Source organism: Saimiri boliviensis, chromosome 14, assembly GCF_048565385.1.
Source record: "Saimiri boliviensis isolate mSaiBol1 chromosome 14, mSaiBol1.pri, whole genome shotgun sequence".
Classification (NCBI taxonomy): Eukaryota; Metazoa; Chordata; class Mammalia; order Primates; family Cebidae; genus Saimiri; species Saimiri boliviensis.
Genome location: NC_133462.1, coordinates 32,614,302 through 32,633,374, shown reverse-complemented (window position 1 = coordinate 32,633,374; position 19,073 = coordinate 32,614,302). Strand labels below are relative to the sequence as shown.

Sequence of the window (19,073 nt, the reverse complement as noted above, 5' to 3'; positions counted from 1 at the left end):
TTGTTCTATTTCACGGGGTTGCTATAAAGATTACATGAGACTGTAACATGGGAAAGTATTTAGGACAATGTATAGTACAAAATTAGTGCCACACATACATAGACATTCTAAAACCTGCCTGCTTTTTATCTCTCTCATTCTTATCATTTATAGATGATGTCTGTCGCCCAGGCTGGAGTGCAGTGGCGTGATCTCAGCTCACCGCAACCTCTACCTTGCTGGGTTCAAGTAATTCTCCTGCCTCAGCCTCCCAAGTAGCTGGGATTACAGGTGCACGCCACCACACCCAGCTAATTTTTGTGTTTTTAGTAGAGACGGGGTTTCAACATGTTGGCCAAGCTGGCCAACATGTTGAAACCCCGTCTCTACTAAAATGACTGACCTCAAATGATCTGCCCACCTTGGCCTCCCAAAGTTCTGAGATTACAGGCATGAGCCACTGCACCCAGCCAGGGTCATATAATTTGTTATTCAAAAAGGAAGGCTTTTGAGGTCAAAAGGAGGTGTAATGTTCCTAACACAAAGAAATGATAAATGTTTAAGGTGATGGATATCTTAAATACCCTGATTTGATGGTTGCACATTTTAGGTATGAACCAAAATATCACAAATACATCATAAATGTATATAAATATTATGTGTCAATAAGAATAAAAGGGGATACTGTTAATAATTATATTGTATCAACAGACATAAACTGAGACTGTCCCAGTCAAGCTGAAACATAAAGCCATCCTACTTACAGTATTTACGGCATATATATATCGACACACACACAATATACGTACGTATATATTTCACATGCACTATCATAGTATATCATCACAATATATAGTGATAGTGTATATGAATTATGTATATATATTATATGTTATATATGTCATATACATATAGGATTTATGTCATCTACATACAACATGAGAGTGAAATAAACTTGCATTTTATTCCTTATTTATTATTATTTTTTTTTGTATTTTTAGTAGAGACGGGGTTTCACCATGTTGACCAGGATGGTCTCGATCTCTTGACCTCGTGATCCACCCGCCTCAGCCTCCCAAAGTGCTGGGATTACAGGCTTGAGCCACCGCGCCCGGCTCTTATTTTTTTTTAGTTCATTTTATCACAGCAGTTTAGCTTGTAATCTAGCTAATACAGGTTCTCACTAATTGTGACAGTGGAAGATTACAGTGGTCTTGCTAGTCCTGGGAGCATGGCTGTTGAGTGTGTGTGTGTGTGTGTGTGGATATGCAGGAGGGATTGGTAGAAGGAAAGGGATCAGGAAGTACTGTTTGTCACATCCTACCTTGTGTTCTGGATGGTTGACACTTCACTGTTGAGGGAGGAAAGTTTTCTTTTCAAAATCCAAAACACCAAGAGAAAAAACACTAAATTCACCTGCAGGAGCAACAGAAACAAGGCAAAATGCAAGTGAAAATAATGTATGATGTCCACTTTAAATTGCACACATGAGTCCTACCTCCCTGTTCATGGGATTGAGTTGGGAGCGGGTGGAAAATCAAACCACACAACAGTGGAAATGCAAGCCCCTTGTACCCAGAACTTCTCTTGGTTCTTTTTAGTTTGGGAACATCAAAGGCACATACTCACAGAGAAAATGGCACAGACTGGGCCAAGGAAACCCCAGATGAATCCCTTGTCCAGGTGGAGCCAGCACCTATGAACGATGGGAAAAGAGACCCAAAGAGAGATCAGAGAAAGTGCATGACACGAACACAAAGAGACTCTTTTCTGACCAGAGAATTGTTTCCGATTTGTCCAAAAAGTCAGCTGATGACAACCAACTTTTTTTTGTTTTGAGACAGGGTCTTGCTCTGTTGCCCAGGCTGGAGTGCAGTGGCTCAATCTCGGCTCACTGCAACGTCTGCCTCCTGGGATCAAGTGATTCTCCTGCCTCAATCTCCCAAGTAGTTGGGATTACAGATGTGCACCACAACACCTGGCTGATTTTTGTATTTTTTGTAGAGATCAGATTTTGCTGTGTTAGCCAGGCTGGTCTTAATCTCCAGACCTCATCGTGATCTGCCCCCCTTGGCCTCCCAAAGTGCTGGCATTACAGGCGTGAGCCACCGCACCCGGCCAACAGTCAGCACTGATTACACATTTCGACTGCAACGTTGATCCATGCATCATGTGTTAGCGTCCTGTTAAGCATTTTAGGAGCACAGTCCTGTTGAATTTTCACACTAGCACTGTGAGGTTGGGACGATGGGGACAACTATTATTCTCATCTCACTAATGAAGGGACCGAGACTTGAGAGCTCAAATCGCAGGAAGAATAAAGCTGGGACCTAACTCTCGTGATCCGAGAGATTGAAATAGACACTCCTATATCCACTAAGGTTAAGGAAACCAAATACAGGTGAGTCAAGGGTTCGGGGCCTGGCTGGCACAGCAAATTTTCCTTCCTTCCTTCCTTCCTTCCTTCCTCTCTTTTTCCTTTTCCCAAATTTCACACTTGTTACTCAAGCTGGAGTACAGTGCTGTGATCTCGGCTCACCACAACTTCCACTTCAAGTGATTCTCCTGCCTCAGCCTCCTGAGTAGCTGGGACTACACGAGTGCACCACCACATTCAGCTAATCAAACAATTTTTTTTCATGGAGATGGGGTTTTGCTGTTTCCCAGGCTGGTTTTGAACTCCTGGGCTCAAAAAATCCTTCCTCCTTGGCTTCCCAAAGTGCTGGGGTTGCAGGCATGAACCACCAAGCCTGGTCTTCCATCTTATTTTAATGCTAAAATCCTGCCCCAAAGTAAACATGGGATGTATGTTACATGTACATATATATGTTTATCCATTGTGCATGCACTCTGCTCCCATCTTAAACAGGTACAGCTCTTCCTTGAAACCTGCTGAATGCGTATGACTCTGTAGTGTGATACGAATCTAGTGAGGCATAAAGCCTAAACTGTCCTTGCCCTTCTCAAAGAGAGAGCACCTTTGGCTCATGCTGGAGATTTTCTCTTTTTGGTTTGCAAACCAATGTTGCCAATAAAACTCTCCTTCCTTCCTTTTTCTTTCTCTCTCTCTCTCTCTCGACAGTGTCACTCTGTTGCCCAGGCTGGGGTGCACTGGTACAATCACAGCTCACTGTAATTTCTGCCTCCCAGGTTCAAGCGATTCTCCTGCTTCAGCTTCCTGAGTAGCTGGGATTACAGGTGCCCACACCACCATGCCTGGCTAAAGTTTGTATTTTTAATAGAGGTGGGGTTTCACCATGTTGGCTAGGCTGGCCCCGAACTCCTGACCTCAAGGGATTCTCCCGCTGTGGCTTCCCAAAGTCTGGGATTACAGGCATAAGTCATCATGTCCGGCCTTAAAGCTCTTCTTTCTATTATTTATTCATCTTGATAGTCTTTTGAGCAACACCCAAAGCCCTCTCCTTCTGAAGCCATTCCTATAAACTTTATAAAAATAATCAGAGAAGAAGAAAATGGGAGAAATGAAAATAGACCAAGCTTTCAACACATCCAGGATTCATTCCAGGTCAGCTTGCTCTCTGTGCTACTTCCTCCTAGCTGTTTGGTGCCTATTATCCTAGAATCACATAGATCCTGGATAACAGTTTCAGTTCACTGCTCTATAGATAACAACTTAAATATTATAAAATATTAAGTTTCAGCCTGGCATGGAGGCTCATGCCTGTAATCCCAGCACTTTGGGACGCCGAGGCTGGTGGATCACCTGAGGTCAGGAGTTTGAGACCAGCCTGGCCAACATGGTGAAACGCTGTCTCTACTAAAAATACAGAATTAGCCAGGTATGGAGGCACATGCCTGTAATCCCAGCTACTCGGGAGGTTGATGCAAGAGAATTGCTTGAACCCGGGAGGCAGAGGTTGCGGTGAGCCAAGATCGTGCCATTGCACTCCAGCCTAGGCAAGAAGAGCAAAACTCCGTTTTAAAAAAAACCATTAAGTTTCAGCCAGACCTGGTGGCTCATGCCTGTAATCCCAGCACTTTGCGAGGCTGAGGTGGGTGGGTCGCCTGAGGTCAGGAGTTCCAGACCAGCCTGGAAAACATGGTGACACCCAATTTCTACTGAAAATACAAAAATTAGCTGGGTGTGATGGCGGGCACCTGTAATCCAAGCTACTTGGGAGGTTGAGGTAGGAGAGCCGCTTGAACCCGGGAGGAGGTAGAGGCTTCAGTGAGCTGAGACCATGGTACCATTGCACCCCAGCCTGGGCAACAAGAACAAAACTCTGTCTCAAAACAAACAACAACAACAACAACAAATCCTACAAAAAATGAAGTTTTCCTTGAGATATTCTTTCAGGTCCTTTGTACCAGTGAAACTACTGGCCTCAGCTGCTCTGAAGGACCGCACGAGGTGCTGAGCCACCAAAGAAGGCAGTTTCTGCCTTCTGATAATTTCATTCACTGTACCACGAACAATGACCCAAACTTTCCAGCCTCCCCACCCTCCATGATCCCCTTAAAAGCCCCAGTCTAGAACTCCTTGGGGAGATTGATTTGAGTCTTCTCCCATCTCCTCGCTGGCACCCTGAGATTATTAAGCTCTTTTTCTTTTCTTTCTTTTTTTGTTTGATACAGGGTCTTGATCTGTCACCCAGGCTGGAGTGTAGTAGCCTGAGCATAGCTCACTGTAGCCTTGAACTCTTGGGCTTAAGCAATCCTTCCATGTCAGCTTCCTGAGTAGCTGGGACTACAGGTGTATAATATAACCACACCTGGCTATTTTTGAAGAAAAAAAGAAAAAAACTTTTGGTAGACACAGGTCTTGCTGTGTTGCCCAGGCTGGTCTTGAACTTGTGAACTCAAGTGATCCTCCTGTCTGGGCCTCCCAAAATGCTGGAATTACAGGTGTGATCCATGCTCAGCTGATTTTTAATTTTTTTTTGGTAGAGATGAGGGTCTTGCTATATTGCCCAGGCTGGTCTTGAATTTCCGGCCTAAAGCGTTGGGATTACAGGTGTGAACCACCACACCTGGCCTCATTAAGCTCTTTCTCTGCTGCAAATCCTGCTGTCTTGGGGGATTGATATGTTACTGTGCAGTGGGCATATGGCCCTGTTGGTTGCATAACACTTCCAGAACTTTGCAAACTCTCACCACTGTCTCACCCTGCCTTGCTGGAAAAGAGGTTAGAACTGTTATAAAGGGGAACAGAGAGTGCATTGGTTACGTCTATTTCCACCATCATCATTCATGCTGCCCTCAGATGCTTTCTTAGGAAACTGTCCATGACAGGATGGGATTCAGGCTCACCGATCAGTGGTTCCGTAAAGGTGAGGCCTGGAGGCTGCAGAAATGGCCACAATCATAGCGGGAACGCCATAGCCGACTGGGAACATGACCCACTTCATAAGTCTGTTGATGCTTGAGTAGTTGGCCACCGTCAGGTTCCGTGCAGTGAGGAAGAGGTGCAGGCTCTCCAGCAGCATCCAGGTGAAGGCAGCCAGGTAGAGATAATGCAAGACACCAGCGATGACGGCGCACAGCACCTGGGGGTGGAGAAAGGGATGCCTGAAGGTGTTGTCAGGGTGGAGTTTGGCCCTAGGACCTCTCCTTGACATTGGCTTTGGGTTCAGAGCACATGACATCAGACCAATGGCAGTAAAAGTCAACGGGAACTGGACGCAGTGGCTCATGTCTCTAATCTCAGCACTTCAGGAGGCTGAGGTGGGAGGATTGCTTGAGCCCAGGAGTTTGAGACCAGCCTGGGCAACTTTGTGAGATCCCACCTCAATTATATTAAAAAGAAAAAAGATAGGCTAGCACTGGCCACGTGGGCACCCTTCAACCTGCCCTTGGGACTGAAAGTGTGGCAGAATGTGCCACCTTCACCAATGCCACTTTGCAATAGATCACCAGAACTTATTCCTCCTTTTTAACTGCTCAAAGACTTTGTATGCTTTGAGCAATGTCTCCTTTCCTCATTCACTTCCCCCCTCAACCTCAGGCAACCTCCATTCTACGCTCTACTCCTACTATACTGCACGGTGCCTTCAGTTAATAATAATACATTGTGAATTTCAAAGTTGCTAAAAGAGTGGGTTTTATTTTTAAAAATTTATTTATTTATTTATTTTTGAGAGGGAGTTTCACTCTTGTTGCCCAGGCTGGAGTGCAATGGCATGATCCTGGCTCACTGAAACCTCTGCCTCCTGGATTCAAGCGGTTCTCCTGCCTCAGCCTCCCGGGTAGCTGGGATTACAGGCATGCACAACTACGCCCGGCTAATTTTGTATTTATAATAGAGACGGGGGTTTCTCCATGTTGGTTAGGCTGGTCTCGAACTCCAGACCTCAGGTGACTCACCTGCCTTGGCCTCCCAAAGTGCTGGGATTGCAGGTGTGAGCCACTGAGCCCGGCCAAGAGTGGACTTTATTTTATTTGAGACAGGATCTCACTCTGTCACCCAGGCTGGAGTCACCAGGGATAATCATAACTCACTGCAGCCTCAAACTCCCAGGCTCAAATGATCCTTCCACTTCAGCCTCCTGAGTAGCTGGGACCACAAGTGTGTGCCACCCTACCCACTAATTTTTCTAGAGATGGGGTCTCACTATGTTGCCCAGGCCAGTCTCCAAGTCCTGGGCTGAAGTGATCCTCCTGCCTTGGACTCCTAAAGTGCTGGGATTACAAGCATGCGCCGTCACCCCCGGGCCTAAAAGAGTGAATTTTGAATGTTTTCACCAGAAAGAAATGATAAGTATGGAAGTGATAGATAATGTTCATTATCCTGGATTGATCATTTCTCAATGTGTACCTCAATGGAAACTTCACATTGTACCCCATAATTTTATACAATTATTATTTTTCAATGAAAGATAAAATTTAGGAAAAAAGTTTCACTTTAACGTAAGAGATTATGATTATGATTCTTTTTTTGAGACAGGATCTTGCTCTGTCACCCAGGCTGGAGTACAGTGGTTGCAATCATAGCTCACTGCAGCCTCGAACTCCTGGGTTCAAGCAGTCTTCCTGCCTCAGCCTCTGAGCAGCTGGGACTACAGACACGCACCACTGTGCCCAGCTAATTTTGTTATTTTTTGTTTTTTGAAGAGATAAGGTCTCACTATGTTGCCCAGGATGGCCTCGAATCCCTGGCCTCAAGTGATCTTTCTGCCATTGCCTCCCAAGGTGTTGGGATTACAGGTGTGAGCCACTGTGCCTGGCCCAGGGGATTATTTTAAACTGAAGGCAGTTGAGAAGAAACAGATAAAAATAAAAAAAGCTCTCTGCCCTCCCCTACTTGCCTAAAAGGAGGACATGTTTATATACTTGTCTTTTTTTTTTTTTTTTTTAGAGACGAGGTCTTGCTATGTTGCCCAGGCTGGAGTGCAGTGGCTATTCACAGGTGCGATCCCACTACTGATCAGCACGGGAGTTTTGACCTGCTCCGTTTCTGACCTGGGCTGGTTTACCCCTCCTTAGGAAACCTGGTGGTTCCCCACTCCCGGGAGGTACCATATTGATGCCGAACTTAGTGCGAACACCGAATTGGCATAGTGCACTACAGCCCAGAACTCCTGGGCTCAAGCAATCCTCCCACCTCAGCCTCCCAAGTAGCTGGGACTACAGGCATGCACCACCGTGCCCGGCTATATACTTGTCTTTTTTTTGGGAGTGAGAACACTTAAAATCTACTCCATTAGCAATTTTTCAATATACACTATATTGTGATTGACTATAGCCATCATGATGTGCAATAGTTCTCTTGAATTTATTCTTCCTGTCTAACTGAAATTTGGTATCCTTTGACCAACATCCCCCGAAACCCCTTCCCCATTGTCCTAGTCTCTGCTAACAACCAATCTCCTCTTGGATTTTGTGAATTTGGCTATTTTAGTTTCCACACATAAAGTGAGATCATGCAGTATTTGTCTTTCTGTGCCTTGCTAATGTCACCCAGCATAACATCCTCCAGGGTCATCCATGTTATCACAAATGGCAGAATTTCCTTCTTTTTCTAAAGGCTGAGTAGTATTCCAGGACATTAAGGCGTTCCTCCTACCTAGTCTCTTCCTTCTACCCTCCTACCCCTGCTATGGAGAGGACAAAAGTTGATCACCAATACAACTTTATTTTTTGAGATGGAGTTCTGCTCTTGTCGCCCAGGCTGGAGTGCAATTGCACAATCTCGGCTCACTGCAGCCTCTGCCTCCCAGGTTCGAGCAATTCTCCTGCCTCAGCCTTCTGAGCAGCTGGGATTACAGGCACTCACCACTGTGCCCGGCTAACTTTTTGTATTTTTAGTAGAGATGGGGTTTTGGATGTTGACCAGGCTGGTCTCGAACTCCTGGCCTTGGGTGATCTGCCTGCCTCGGCCTCCCGAAGTGCTGGGATTACAGGCATGAGCCACTGCACCTGGCCACCAAGACAACTTTAGATCCTCATTGGCCTGGAGTCAATGCCAGAGGAATCTACATAACCAATGAAATGGTTTGGCTCTGTGTCCCCACCCAAATCTCATCTTGAATTGTACTCCCACAATTCCCACGTGTTGTGGGAGGGACCAGGTGGGAGATAATTTGGATCATGGGGGTAGTTTCCCCATACTGTTCTTGTGGTAGGGAGTAAGTCTCACGGGATCTGATGGTTTTATCAGGGGTTTCTGCTTTTGCATCTTGCTCATTTTTTCTCTTGCTGCCACCATGTAAGAAGTGCTTTTCCCCTCCCACCATGGTTCTGAGGCCTCCCCAGCCATGTGGAACCGCAAGTCCAACTAAACCTCTTTTTCTTCCCAGTCTCGGGTATGTCTTTATCAGCAGCTTGAACATGGACTAGTACAACCAATGATACTAATTAGCCTTTATCTATCACTCATTTCCCACATATTTGACTCCCATACTTTGCTGCTCCTAGAGATCCAAGGTCTTTTTCCCTTCTCCAAAAACGTATAGTTCTTTGTCAAAAATGCTGTTGTTCTTAACTACCTCTTTGAGAATACCTCATTTCCTGGGTATCTCCCATGAAATATGCGTACGTGTTAATAAACTTTTGTTTGCTTTTTCTCTTGTTTATCTGTCTTTAGCTATAGGGGTCCCAACTACGATCACAGAAGGGTAGCAGGAAAATTATATTTTTCTCCTCTACAGACCCAAGGACATTTTATTAAGGTATCCAGTGCAGCCTTGCTCCATAAGCTCAGTATCTCTTGGGGCAGGGCAGGGCATCTTCTGAGACACTGTCAGTACCTTGGCTTCAGTTTGATCAATCCCCACGAGGAAGAGGAGGTGGGCCAGGAAGAGGCAGAGTGAGAGTTGTAGATGCAGCGAGGTGCTGGTGTTCTGGATGGCTTTGCACAGGAGGAAGGTGAGGGCTGCCAGGAGGAGGCACAGCAGAGAGAGGCTCAGCCCCACATAGGTGATGACGGTCAGCATGGGATCCTCCTCCTGGGACCGAGAAAAAGAGTTCACAGTTATGCTTTCCTGCACTGGGATTATGGCTCCCCTCCTTGGACTGGGGCATCCTTGACACAGGCACCAAGCCCAGTGGCAGTGTGGGATCGTTAGACTGCCAATGTAGATTGCTAATGTAGTTTGCTAATATAGATCGCTAATGTAGACTGTTGATGTAGATTGCTAACGTAGACTGTTGATGTAGATTGCCAACGTAGACTGCTGATGTAATTTTTAATGTAGACTGCTGATGTAATTGCTAATGTAGACTGCTGATGTAGATTGTTAACACAGACTGCTAGTGTAGACTGTTAATATTGATTGCTAATGTAGACTGCTAATGTAGATTGCTAATGTAGACTGCTAATCTAGATTGGTAATGTAGACTCAAATTGTAGATTGTAGATTGCTAACGTATATTAGCAGTCTGGTATAATACCTGGCTGGTGAGTGCCATCAGGACAGCGAAGCTGGACAAGTGAGTGGAATTGCACACGGTATGACTCTTGTTCATGCTTATCAGGAAGGAGCCATCCTTGGACCACTGGCCGCCCTGCTCTGTGCTCTCCCAGTAGACACAGAAGACTTTTTTGCTTCTGGGGTTTATCTGAAAATAGAAAGGGCTCATTGTCTTTTCTCTTTTTTTTTGAGATGGAGTCTCACTCTGTTGCCCAGGTTGGAGTGCAGTGGCGTAGCATGATCTCAACTCACTGCAACTCCCGCTTCTCCCGCCTCAGCCTCCCAAGTAGCTGGGATGACAGGTATGCACCAACACACCTGGCTAATTTTTGTATTTTTTTGTAGAGACAGGGTCAACTATGTTGCCCAGGCTGGTCCTGAACTCCGAGACTCAAGCAATCTGCCTGCCTTTGCCTCCCAAAGTGCTGGGATCATATGGGCATGAGCCACCATGCCTGGCTGGCTCATTGTCTTTTTTCTCGGGAGGGACCGTTCTCAGCGTTGATCTACATCAAGGTGCCACCTGCTAAGGCACCTGGGTGATGAGTGACTCAGGTGATTTCTTCTTTGTTTTTGAGACAAGGTCTCATTCTGTCATCCAGGCTGGAGTGCAGTGGCACAATCACAACTCACTGCCGCCTTGACCTCCCTGGCTCAAATGATCCTTCTATCTCAGCCTCCAGGGTAGCTGGAACTACAGGTGTGCTCCACCATTTCCGACTAACTTTTGTGTTTTGAGTAGAGATGGGGTTTCAACATGTTGCCCAGGCTGGTCTTGAACTCCTGACCTCAAATGATTCTCCTGCCTTGGCCTCCCAAGGTGCTGCAGTTATGGGTGAGCCACTGTGTCGGATTTCTATTTTATGTGGCCACCAGGACCCCTGATCCATAACCGCAGCTCTTTTGGGATTTTATGTAACATAAAATAAAGCGAAGTCTCCCTGGAAACCAGTTTCACGAGATTTCATTGACTTTGGAACCCTGACCCACCACGGGAGAAAAACAAAAAAAATCCCAAAAAACCAGTGGAGTTGGAAGCTTACATAATGTTTTCCCCCAAAGTCTCCCTAAGCTTAATGTCCCTGCTCCTTGTACAATCAATTCTGTTTCTGACTCCCTTACAACACTGTGATTTCTGATAGAATGAGAGTCATAGTATAGGAAAGAAACATCATGGAGAGAATGAATAAAATTAGGCTTTGAGGCTGGGCGCAGTGGCTCACACCTGTAATCCCAGCACTTTTAGAGGCTGAGGTGGGTGGATTACCTGAAGTCAGGAGTTGGAGACCAGTCTGTCCAACATGGCCAAACCCTGTCTCTACTAAAAATACAAAAATTAGCCAAGTGTGGTGGTGCTTGCTTGTAATCCCAGCTACATGGGAGGTTGAGGCAGGAGAATCCCTTGGACCAAGGAGTCAGAGGTTACAGTGAGCCAAGATCACACCACTGAGCTCCAGCCTGGGCGACAGAGACTCTATCTCAAAAAAAAAAAAAAAAAAAAAAAAAAAAAAAAAAAAAGAAAGAAAGAAAGAAACAGAGGCCGGAGGAAGTGGTTCACACCTGTCATTTCTGGGTTTTGGGAAGCTGAGGTGGGAGGATCGCTTGAGGCCAGGAGTATGAGACCAGCCTGGGTGACATTGTGAGTCCTCCTCTCTACCCAAAACAGAAAAATTATTTGGGCGTGATGGCTCACAACTGCAGTCCAGCTGCTGGGGAGGCTGAGGTGGAAGGGTCGCTTGAACCCAGGAGTTTGAGGCTGTAGTGAGCTATGATTGTGCACCTGCACTCCAGCCTGGGCAACAGAATGAGAGCCTCTCTCAAAAAAGGTAAAGATATAGGTGAAATTAAGTTTTTTTTTTTTTTTTGAGACGGAGTTTCGCTCTTGTTACCCAGGCTGGAGTGCAATGGCACGATCTTGGCTCACCGCAACCTCCGCCTCCTGGGTTCAGGCAATTCTCCTGCCTCAGCCTCCTGAGTAGCTGGGATTATAGGCACGCGCCACCATGCCCAGCTAATTTTTTGTATTTTTAGTAGAGACGGGGTTTCACCGTGTTGACCAGGATGGTCTCGATCTCTTGACCTCGTGATCCACCCGCCTCGGCCTCCCAAAGTGCTGGGATTACAGGCTTGAGCCACCGCGCCCGGCCGAAATTAAGTTTAATATAATTCACTATAGTCAACAATCAATAAAAAATCTGGAGACAACAGATGCTGGAGAGTATATGGAGAAACAGGAACATTCCTACACAATTGGTGGGAGTGTAAATTAGTTCAACCATTGTGGAAGACAGTGTCGCGATTTCTCAAGGATCTAGAAATAGAAATTCCATTTGACCCAGCAATCCAATTACTGGGTATATACCCAAAGGACTATAAATCGTTCTATTACAAAGACACATGCACATGTATGTTCACTGCTGCCCTGTGTACAATAGCAAAGACCTGGAACCAACCCAAATGCCCATCAATGATAGACCGGACAAAGAAAATGTGGCACATATACACCATGGAATACTATGCAGTCATAAAAAATGACGAGTTCGTGTCCTTTGCAGGGACTTGGATGAATCTGGACACCATCATTCTTAGCAAACTGATGCAAGAACAGAAAATCAAATACCACATGTTCTCACTCCTAGGCAGGTGTTGAACAATGAGAACATGTGGACTCAGGGAGAGGAGCGCCACACACTGGGGGCAGTTGGGGGGGCAAGGGGAGGGACAGCGGGGGGTGGGGAGGGTGGGGAGGGATAACGTGGGGAGAAATGCTGGATATAGATGAAGGGGGATGGAGGCAGCAAACCACCTGGTTACGTATGCACCTATGCAACAACCCTGCATGACCTGCACGTGGCCCCCAGAACCTAAAGTAAAATAAAAAAAAATTTATGTTTAACTTATAAATTACAATTGTATATCTTTATGGGATGCAATGTGATGTTACAATACCTGTATTTGCCTACAATGTAGAATGATTAAATCTAGCTAATTCTTTTTTTTTTTTTTTTCATTTATTCTTATTGGTTCTCTGAACTCCTGGATCTGTGGATCTGTGATTTGGTGTTTGACATTGGTCTGGGGAAATTCTCAGTCCCTCCCTCCCTCTCCTCCCTGCTCCCTTCCTCCCTTCCTCCCTTCCTTTCTCTATGTTTTTTTCTTCTTCTCCTTCTCATTTTTCTTCTTCTGATAGTGTCTTGCTCTGTGCCCCAGGCTGGAGTGCAGTGGTGCAATCATAGCTCACTGTAGCCTCCAACTCCTGGGATCAAGTGATCTTCCTGCCTCAGCCTCCCAAGTAGCTGCAACTATAGGAGGATGCCAGCCTGCCTGGCTTAAATCAAGCTAATTGTTTTCGTCTTATTAAGTCTTCAAAAGCTGATTTACAAGACGTAAATCTGGAAATACCGTCTTCAAAATCTCGATTTAGACCAGCCACATTTCAAATGCTCAGTAGCACCAGGTGATCAGGACTTCCACCCTGGACAGCACGGGTCTAGAACTGCAGCCTGGGATGATGCACACATCGTCCAGGCTGCCTCCTTGAGACCTGAGAAGCTCAAATCACACCCGTGACCCACCTTCACGTGCTGGAAAGTCAGCATCACAGGCGTGGAGAGGGTCACGTTCCTTTTGGGTCCAATAGCAGCACTCACTACCTGAGAGTTCAGATATAGTCGATCTTTCTCATCCATCTCTTCAAAAAAAGTTGCATTTATGATATTTCCAAGAGAAGAATATGAGATAAAGGCAACCGCACTGGGACCTGAGGAAACAGAAAAATGGAATTTTTTTTTTTTTTTTTTTTTTTTTTTTTTTTTTTTAGACAGTCTCACTCTTGTTGCCCAGGCTGGAGTGCTGTGGCACAGTCTTAGCTCACTGCACCCTCCACCTCCCAGGTTCAAGCAATTCTCCTGCCTCAGCCTCCTGAGTAGCTGGGACTACAGGTGTGCACCACCACACCCAGCTAATTTTTGTATTTTAAGTAGAGACAAGTTTCACCACGTTGGCCAGGCTGGTCTCGAATTCCTGACTGCAGGTGATCTGCCCACCTCCGCCTCCCAAAGTTCTGGGATTACAGGCGTGAGCTAACATGCCCAGCTGAAAAATGGAATCTTTAAAAGCTTCCCGAGGCCAGGCGCGGTGGCTCAAGCCTGTGATCCCAGCACTTTGGGAGGCTGAGGCGGGTGGATCACGAGGTCAAGAGATCGAGACCATCCTGGTCAACATGGTGAAATCCCGTCTCTACTAAAAATACAAAAAATTAGCTGGGCATGGTGGCGCATGCCTGTAATCCCAGCTACTCAGGAGGCTGAGGCAGGAGAATTGCCTGAACCCAGGGGGCGGAGGTTGCGGTGAGCCGAGATTGCACCATTGCACTCCAGCCTGGGTAACAAGAGCGAAACTCCGTCTCAAAAAAAAAAAAAAAAAAAAGCTTTCCAAAAGCCAGGCACAGTCACACCACCAGTGACTCTAATTCCAGTGACTTAGGAAGCTGAGACTGGAGGATCACTTGAGTCCAGGAGACTCACACTGCAGTGTGCTGGGACTGTGCCACTGTACTCTAGCCTGGGTGACAGAGCAAGACCCTGTCTCAAAAAAAAAAAAAGTGAATTGTATTCAGTGGCATTGAGTATTCACAATGCTTTTCTTTTTTTTTTTTTTTTAAATCACCTTTACGTCATTCCAAAACATTCTCATAACCTCCAGAAGAGGATCCATTCCCATAAGCAATCCTCACTCAGCTCCTGGAAACCACCAATCTGCTTTCTGTCTCTGTGAATTTACCTGTTCGAGACATTTCACATAAATAGAATCATACACTATGTGACCTTCTATGTCTGTCGTCTTTCACTCGGCATCACGTCTTCAAAGTTCATCCACGCTGTAGCGCGGCTCAGTGCTTCGTTCCTTTTTCTGACCAAGTAGCAGCCCATCGTATTCCCTTCTCCTCCCCTCCCCGCCTTCCCCTCCCCTTCCTTCATGTGTCAGGAACACGCTCAGAGCACCTACTATGTGCTAAGCACTCCCTGGGTGCTGGCCTTACAGCAGTGGGCAGGGCAGATGAGGCCCAGTCCCTGGCATTTCCCAGCCTTTCCAGTCCCATCACCACTGCCTCCACTCGTGGTCTCCTCCCAGACTGCGCAGGTTCAAATCGTAGCTCCCCACTTCTAGTGATGTCATCTTGAGCGAGTTACTTTACCTCTCTGTGTTGCCTTTGTTTCTATTTTTTTTTTTTTTTGAGACAGAGACGCCTCATCTCTTTCTCCCCATCTCTTTCCATCTCTCTCTCCCCGTCTCTCTAATTCCATTTCTCTCCCAATCTCTCTCTTTCCATCTCTCTTCCCTTCTCTCTCTCCCCATCTCTATGATTCCATCTCTCTCAATTTCCCTTTCCATGTCTCTCTCTCCGTCTCTCTTTCCATCTCTGATTCCATCTCTCCCCATTTCTCTAATTGCATCTCTCTCTTCCCATCTCTTTCTCTATCCCTCTCTTTCCATCTGCCTCTCCACATCTCTTTCTCTCCATCTCTCTCTCTCTCTCTCTCTCTCTCTCTCTCTCCACACACACACACCTCCCACACCCTACGCTTTAACGCTAGTTGTGATTCTCTGGAGAACCCTGATGAATACACCACTGCTGTTCCTGGGGATCGCCTCCCAAAGAAACTCCTCAGTCAGGATTTGCTTCTGGGTGAACCCAAAGTGCGACACAGGCAGCACAGCACTCCCCTCCCTCCCAAATTGCAAAAACAGTCCCTCCCATACTGAATAATAGAAAGCCTCTGTTTGGGGAAAATGCTTTTTTTTTTTTTTTAAAGGGAGAGTCTCCAATATCAAAGTTTGAGGGTAACACGCCCATTAGGGGAGGAGCCCAGTGGCCTATTTCCCCACAACTCACACAAGGACACGGCTCGTGACGGATTCTCAGTGCAGCCCCCACCCGTACCTTGTGTGTCTCCCTGGATGGCGTCACGGCAATGGATGTCCATGGAGTTCATTTGGACGTTCAAGCTGAATGTCTGTCTGTCTTCAGAGCAATTGTCTGTGATCACTCGAGTTTCAACAGCTGGCAAGAAAAGCAATGGGCCATCTTAGCGATATTGTCAGAAGCTTAAAACACGTGCATCAGAACAGGACATGGTGGTGCATGCCTGTTGTCCCAGCTACTCAAGAGGCTGAGGCACAAGGATTGCTTGAGCCCAGGAATTCAAGCCTGGGCAACCCAATGAGATGCTGCCTGTAAAAAAAAAAATGTTGCTGGGTGCAGTGGCTCGCACCTGTAATCCCAGCACTTTGGGAGACCAAGGTGAGTGGATCACCTGAGGTCAGGAGTTGAAGATCAGCCTGACCAACATGGAGGAACCCTGTGTCTACTAAAAAGACAAAATTAGCTGAGAGTGGTGGTGCATGCCTGTAATCCCAGCTACTCGGGAGGCTGAGGCAGGAGAGTCACTTGAACGCTGGAGATGGAGGTTGTAGTGAGCCAAGATCGTGCCACTGCACTCCAGAAACTCTGTCTCAAAAAAAAATTTTTTTCCATAGCAACAGAAAGGGCTCACACATACTGAATGTCTAGGATGTGTTGGGCACTGAGCTAAGAGCTCATGTTGTCTTATAATAACCTGTAACCTCATGAGGGACCATTTTTTTTTTTTTTTGATGTGGAGTCTCCCTCTGTTGCCTAGGGTGATGTGCAATGGCATGATCTCCGCTCACCGCAACCTCCACCTCCTGGGTTCAAGCAATTCTCCTGCCTCAGCCTCCCAAGTAGTTGGGATTACAGGTGCCTGACACCATACCCAGCTAACTTTTGTATTTTTAGTAGAGACGGGGTTTCACCATGTTGACCATGCTGGTCTCAAACTCCTGACCTCATGATCTGCCCGCCTCGGCCTCCCAAAGTGTTGGGATTATAGGTGTGAGCCACTGTGCCCAGCCGGAACCATTCTATAGATGAGGAACCTGAAGTGAAGTTAGGTTAAGACTCTAACTCCTGAACCCAGGTTCTTAACTAGCAGCCCCTAGCATACCACCTTTGAAGCAACAGTTCTAATTCTAGGAGTTTGTTCTCAGAAAATGATCTTGGACAAAGGGCAGATTTAGCTACAAGAAAGTTCACAGCAGCTTAGATGATAATGGTGGAAAATGAGGGATTATCTACATGTTCAACAAGAAGCAATTGATTAAATAAGTGACGATGTAAGCTGGGCACAGTGGCTTGTAATCCCAGCACTTTGTGGGGCCACAGTGGGTGGATTGCTTGAGGCTAGGAGTTCAAGACCAGCCTGGCCAACATGGTGAAACCCCAGCTCTATTAAAAACACAAAAATTAGCTGGGCATGGTGGTGTGTACCTGTAATCTCATCTGCTTGGGAGGCTGAGACAAGAGAATAGTTTGGACCGGGGAGGCAGAGGTTGTGAGCTGAGATCGAGCCACTGCCCTCCAGCCTGGGTGACAGAGTGAGACTCTGTCTCAAAAATAAATAAATAAGTGATGACATATTCCTATAGTGGGGAACCAGGCTTCAAATAAAAATAAAGTCACGAATGAATTGCTATCAAGAAAAACTCATGAGAAAAAAGGTAACCAGGTGAGTGATGGATGTGTTAGGTAATTTGTGGTGGTCATTCCACACTATATATGTATATCAAGTCATCGTACTGTACTCCTTAAGTATATACAATTTTATTGTCAATTATACATCAATAAAGCTAAAAAAATGTTAAGCTCATGAAAATATGTATCTTAAAAGCAGACAGCCCAAGACTGGCTGTGAGTTGGAATTGTTTTTCCTGTATTTGAATGTTGGCCTGCTTTTAGGTGAATCTGGGGTTTTATTCTCCTAACTCCTTTTGTGTATATTAAAAGGTTAAAAAAAAAAAAAAGAATCAAGCAACATAATAGCACTTTAAGAATGACACTATTTTATGACCGGGCACAGTGGCTAATGCCTGTAATTCCAGGACTTTGTGGAGCTGAGGCTGATTAATTGCTTGAGGTCAGGAGTTGGAGCAGGGATTACAGTTGTGCACCACCACGTTTAATTTTGTTTGTTTGTTTGTTTGTTTGTTTTTTGAGACAAAGTCTCACTCTGTCGCCAGGTGCCAGGCTAGAGTGTAGTGACGCCATCTCGGCTCACTGCAACTTCCGCCTCTCGCCTCCCAGGTTCAAGCAATTCTTCTGCCTCAGCCTCCCGGGTAGCTGGGACTACAGGCACACGCCACCATGCCCAGCTATTTTTTTTTTTTTTTTTGTATTTTTAGTAGAGATGGGGTTTCACCATGTTGGCCAGGATGGTCTCCGTCTTTGACCTTGTGATCTGCCCACCTCGGCCTCCCAAAGTGCTGGGATTACAGGCTTGAGCCACTGCGCCCAGCCTAATTTTGTTATTTTTAGTAAAGATGAGGTTTCACTATGTTGCCGAAGCTGGTCTGAAACTACTGGCCTCAAGTGATCCACCCACCTCGGGCTCCCAAAGTGCTGAGATTACAGGTGTGACTGGTGGGAGTCACCTTGCTCAGCCCGAAACCTGTTTTTATTTTTTTGAGACAGGGTCTTGTTCTGTCATCCAGGTTGGAGTGGCAATGGCAGATCATAGTTCACTGCATCCTCAAACTCCTGGGCTCAAGCCATCCTCTCCCTCAGTCTCCCAAGTAGCTAAGACTGCAGGTATGAACCACTGCACCTGGCACATTAAAAAAATATCTTTTTTAGTGATGGGGTCTCGCTATGTTGCCCAGGCTGTTCTTGAGCTCCTGGGCTCAAGTAATCCTCCCACTTTAGCCTCCCAAAGAGCTGGGATTACAGGCATGAGCCATCATGCCTGGTCCTCAAACTACATTTAAGTGAAAATTCCGGACCTGGGATTGGAAACCGTTGGCAATCTTCTGAGTAGGCCACTGTATTGAGGTACAATTGATGTCTAACAAACCGCACACATTAAAGTGTACAGTTGGGTGAGTTTTATTGGGTGTATACACCTCCGAAACCAATGCCACAGTCAAGGCAGGGAAGATTTCCATCACCCCAGTCATTTCCCCAGGTTTTCTCATGCCTCTGCCATCCCTCCCTCCTGCCCCTTACGCTCACTACAGATAAGTTTGTGTCTTCTAGTATTTATACAAATTTATGTAATTTATAGAAATAGACTCATGTGGTGTATTCAATTGTTTTTTTTCTAATTGCCTGACCCAGACCCCAGCTGCTAACCAGTCCCCCCAGCTACT

At 46.1% G+C, this 19,073-nt stretch overlaps 1 protein-coding gene across 2 annotated transcripts in view; it reads right to left on the bottom strand.

Annotated features, from left to right (window-relative positions):
- ADGRE3 (adhesion G protein-coupled receptor E3) overlaps positions 1 to 19,073 on the bottom strand; it is a 46,343-nt gene that overhangs the window by 10,522 nt on the left and 16,748 nt on the right. For both annotated transcript variants that reach the window (XM_074384501.1, XM_010352468.2), the window contains exons 7-13: positions 15,793 to 15,912; positions 13,424 to 13,608; positions 9,829 to 9,996; positions 9,186 to 9,383; positions 5,251 to 5,486; positions 1,609 to 1,675; positions 1,304 to 1,395 (exon numbers count right to left, since the gene is read on the bottom strand). In XM_074384501.1, the coding sequence (XP_074240602.1) occupies positions 1,304 to 1,395; positions 1,609 to 1,675; positions 5,251 to 5,486; positions 9,186 to 9,383; positions 9,829 to 9,996; positions 13,424 to 13,608; positions 15,793 to 15,912 (1,066 nt within the window). The remainder of the gene's footprint in view (positions 1 to 1,303; positions 1,396 to 1,608; positions 1,676 to 5,250; positions 5,487 to 9,185; positions 9,384 to 9,828; positions 9,997 to 13,423; positions 13,609 to 15,792; positions 15,913 to 19,073) is intronic.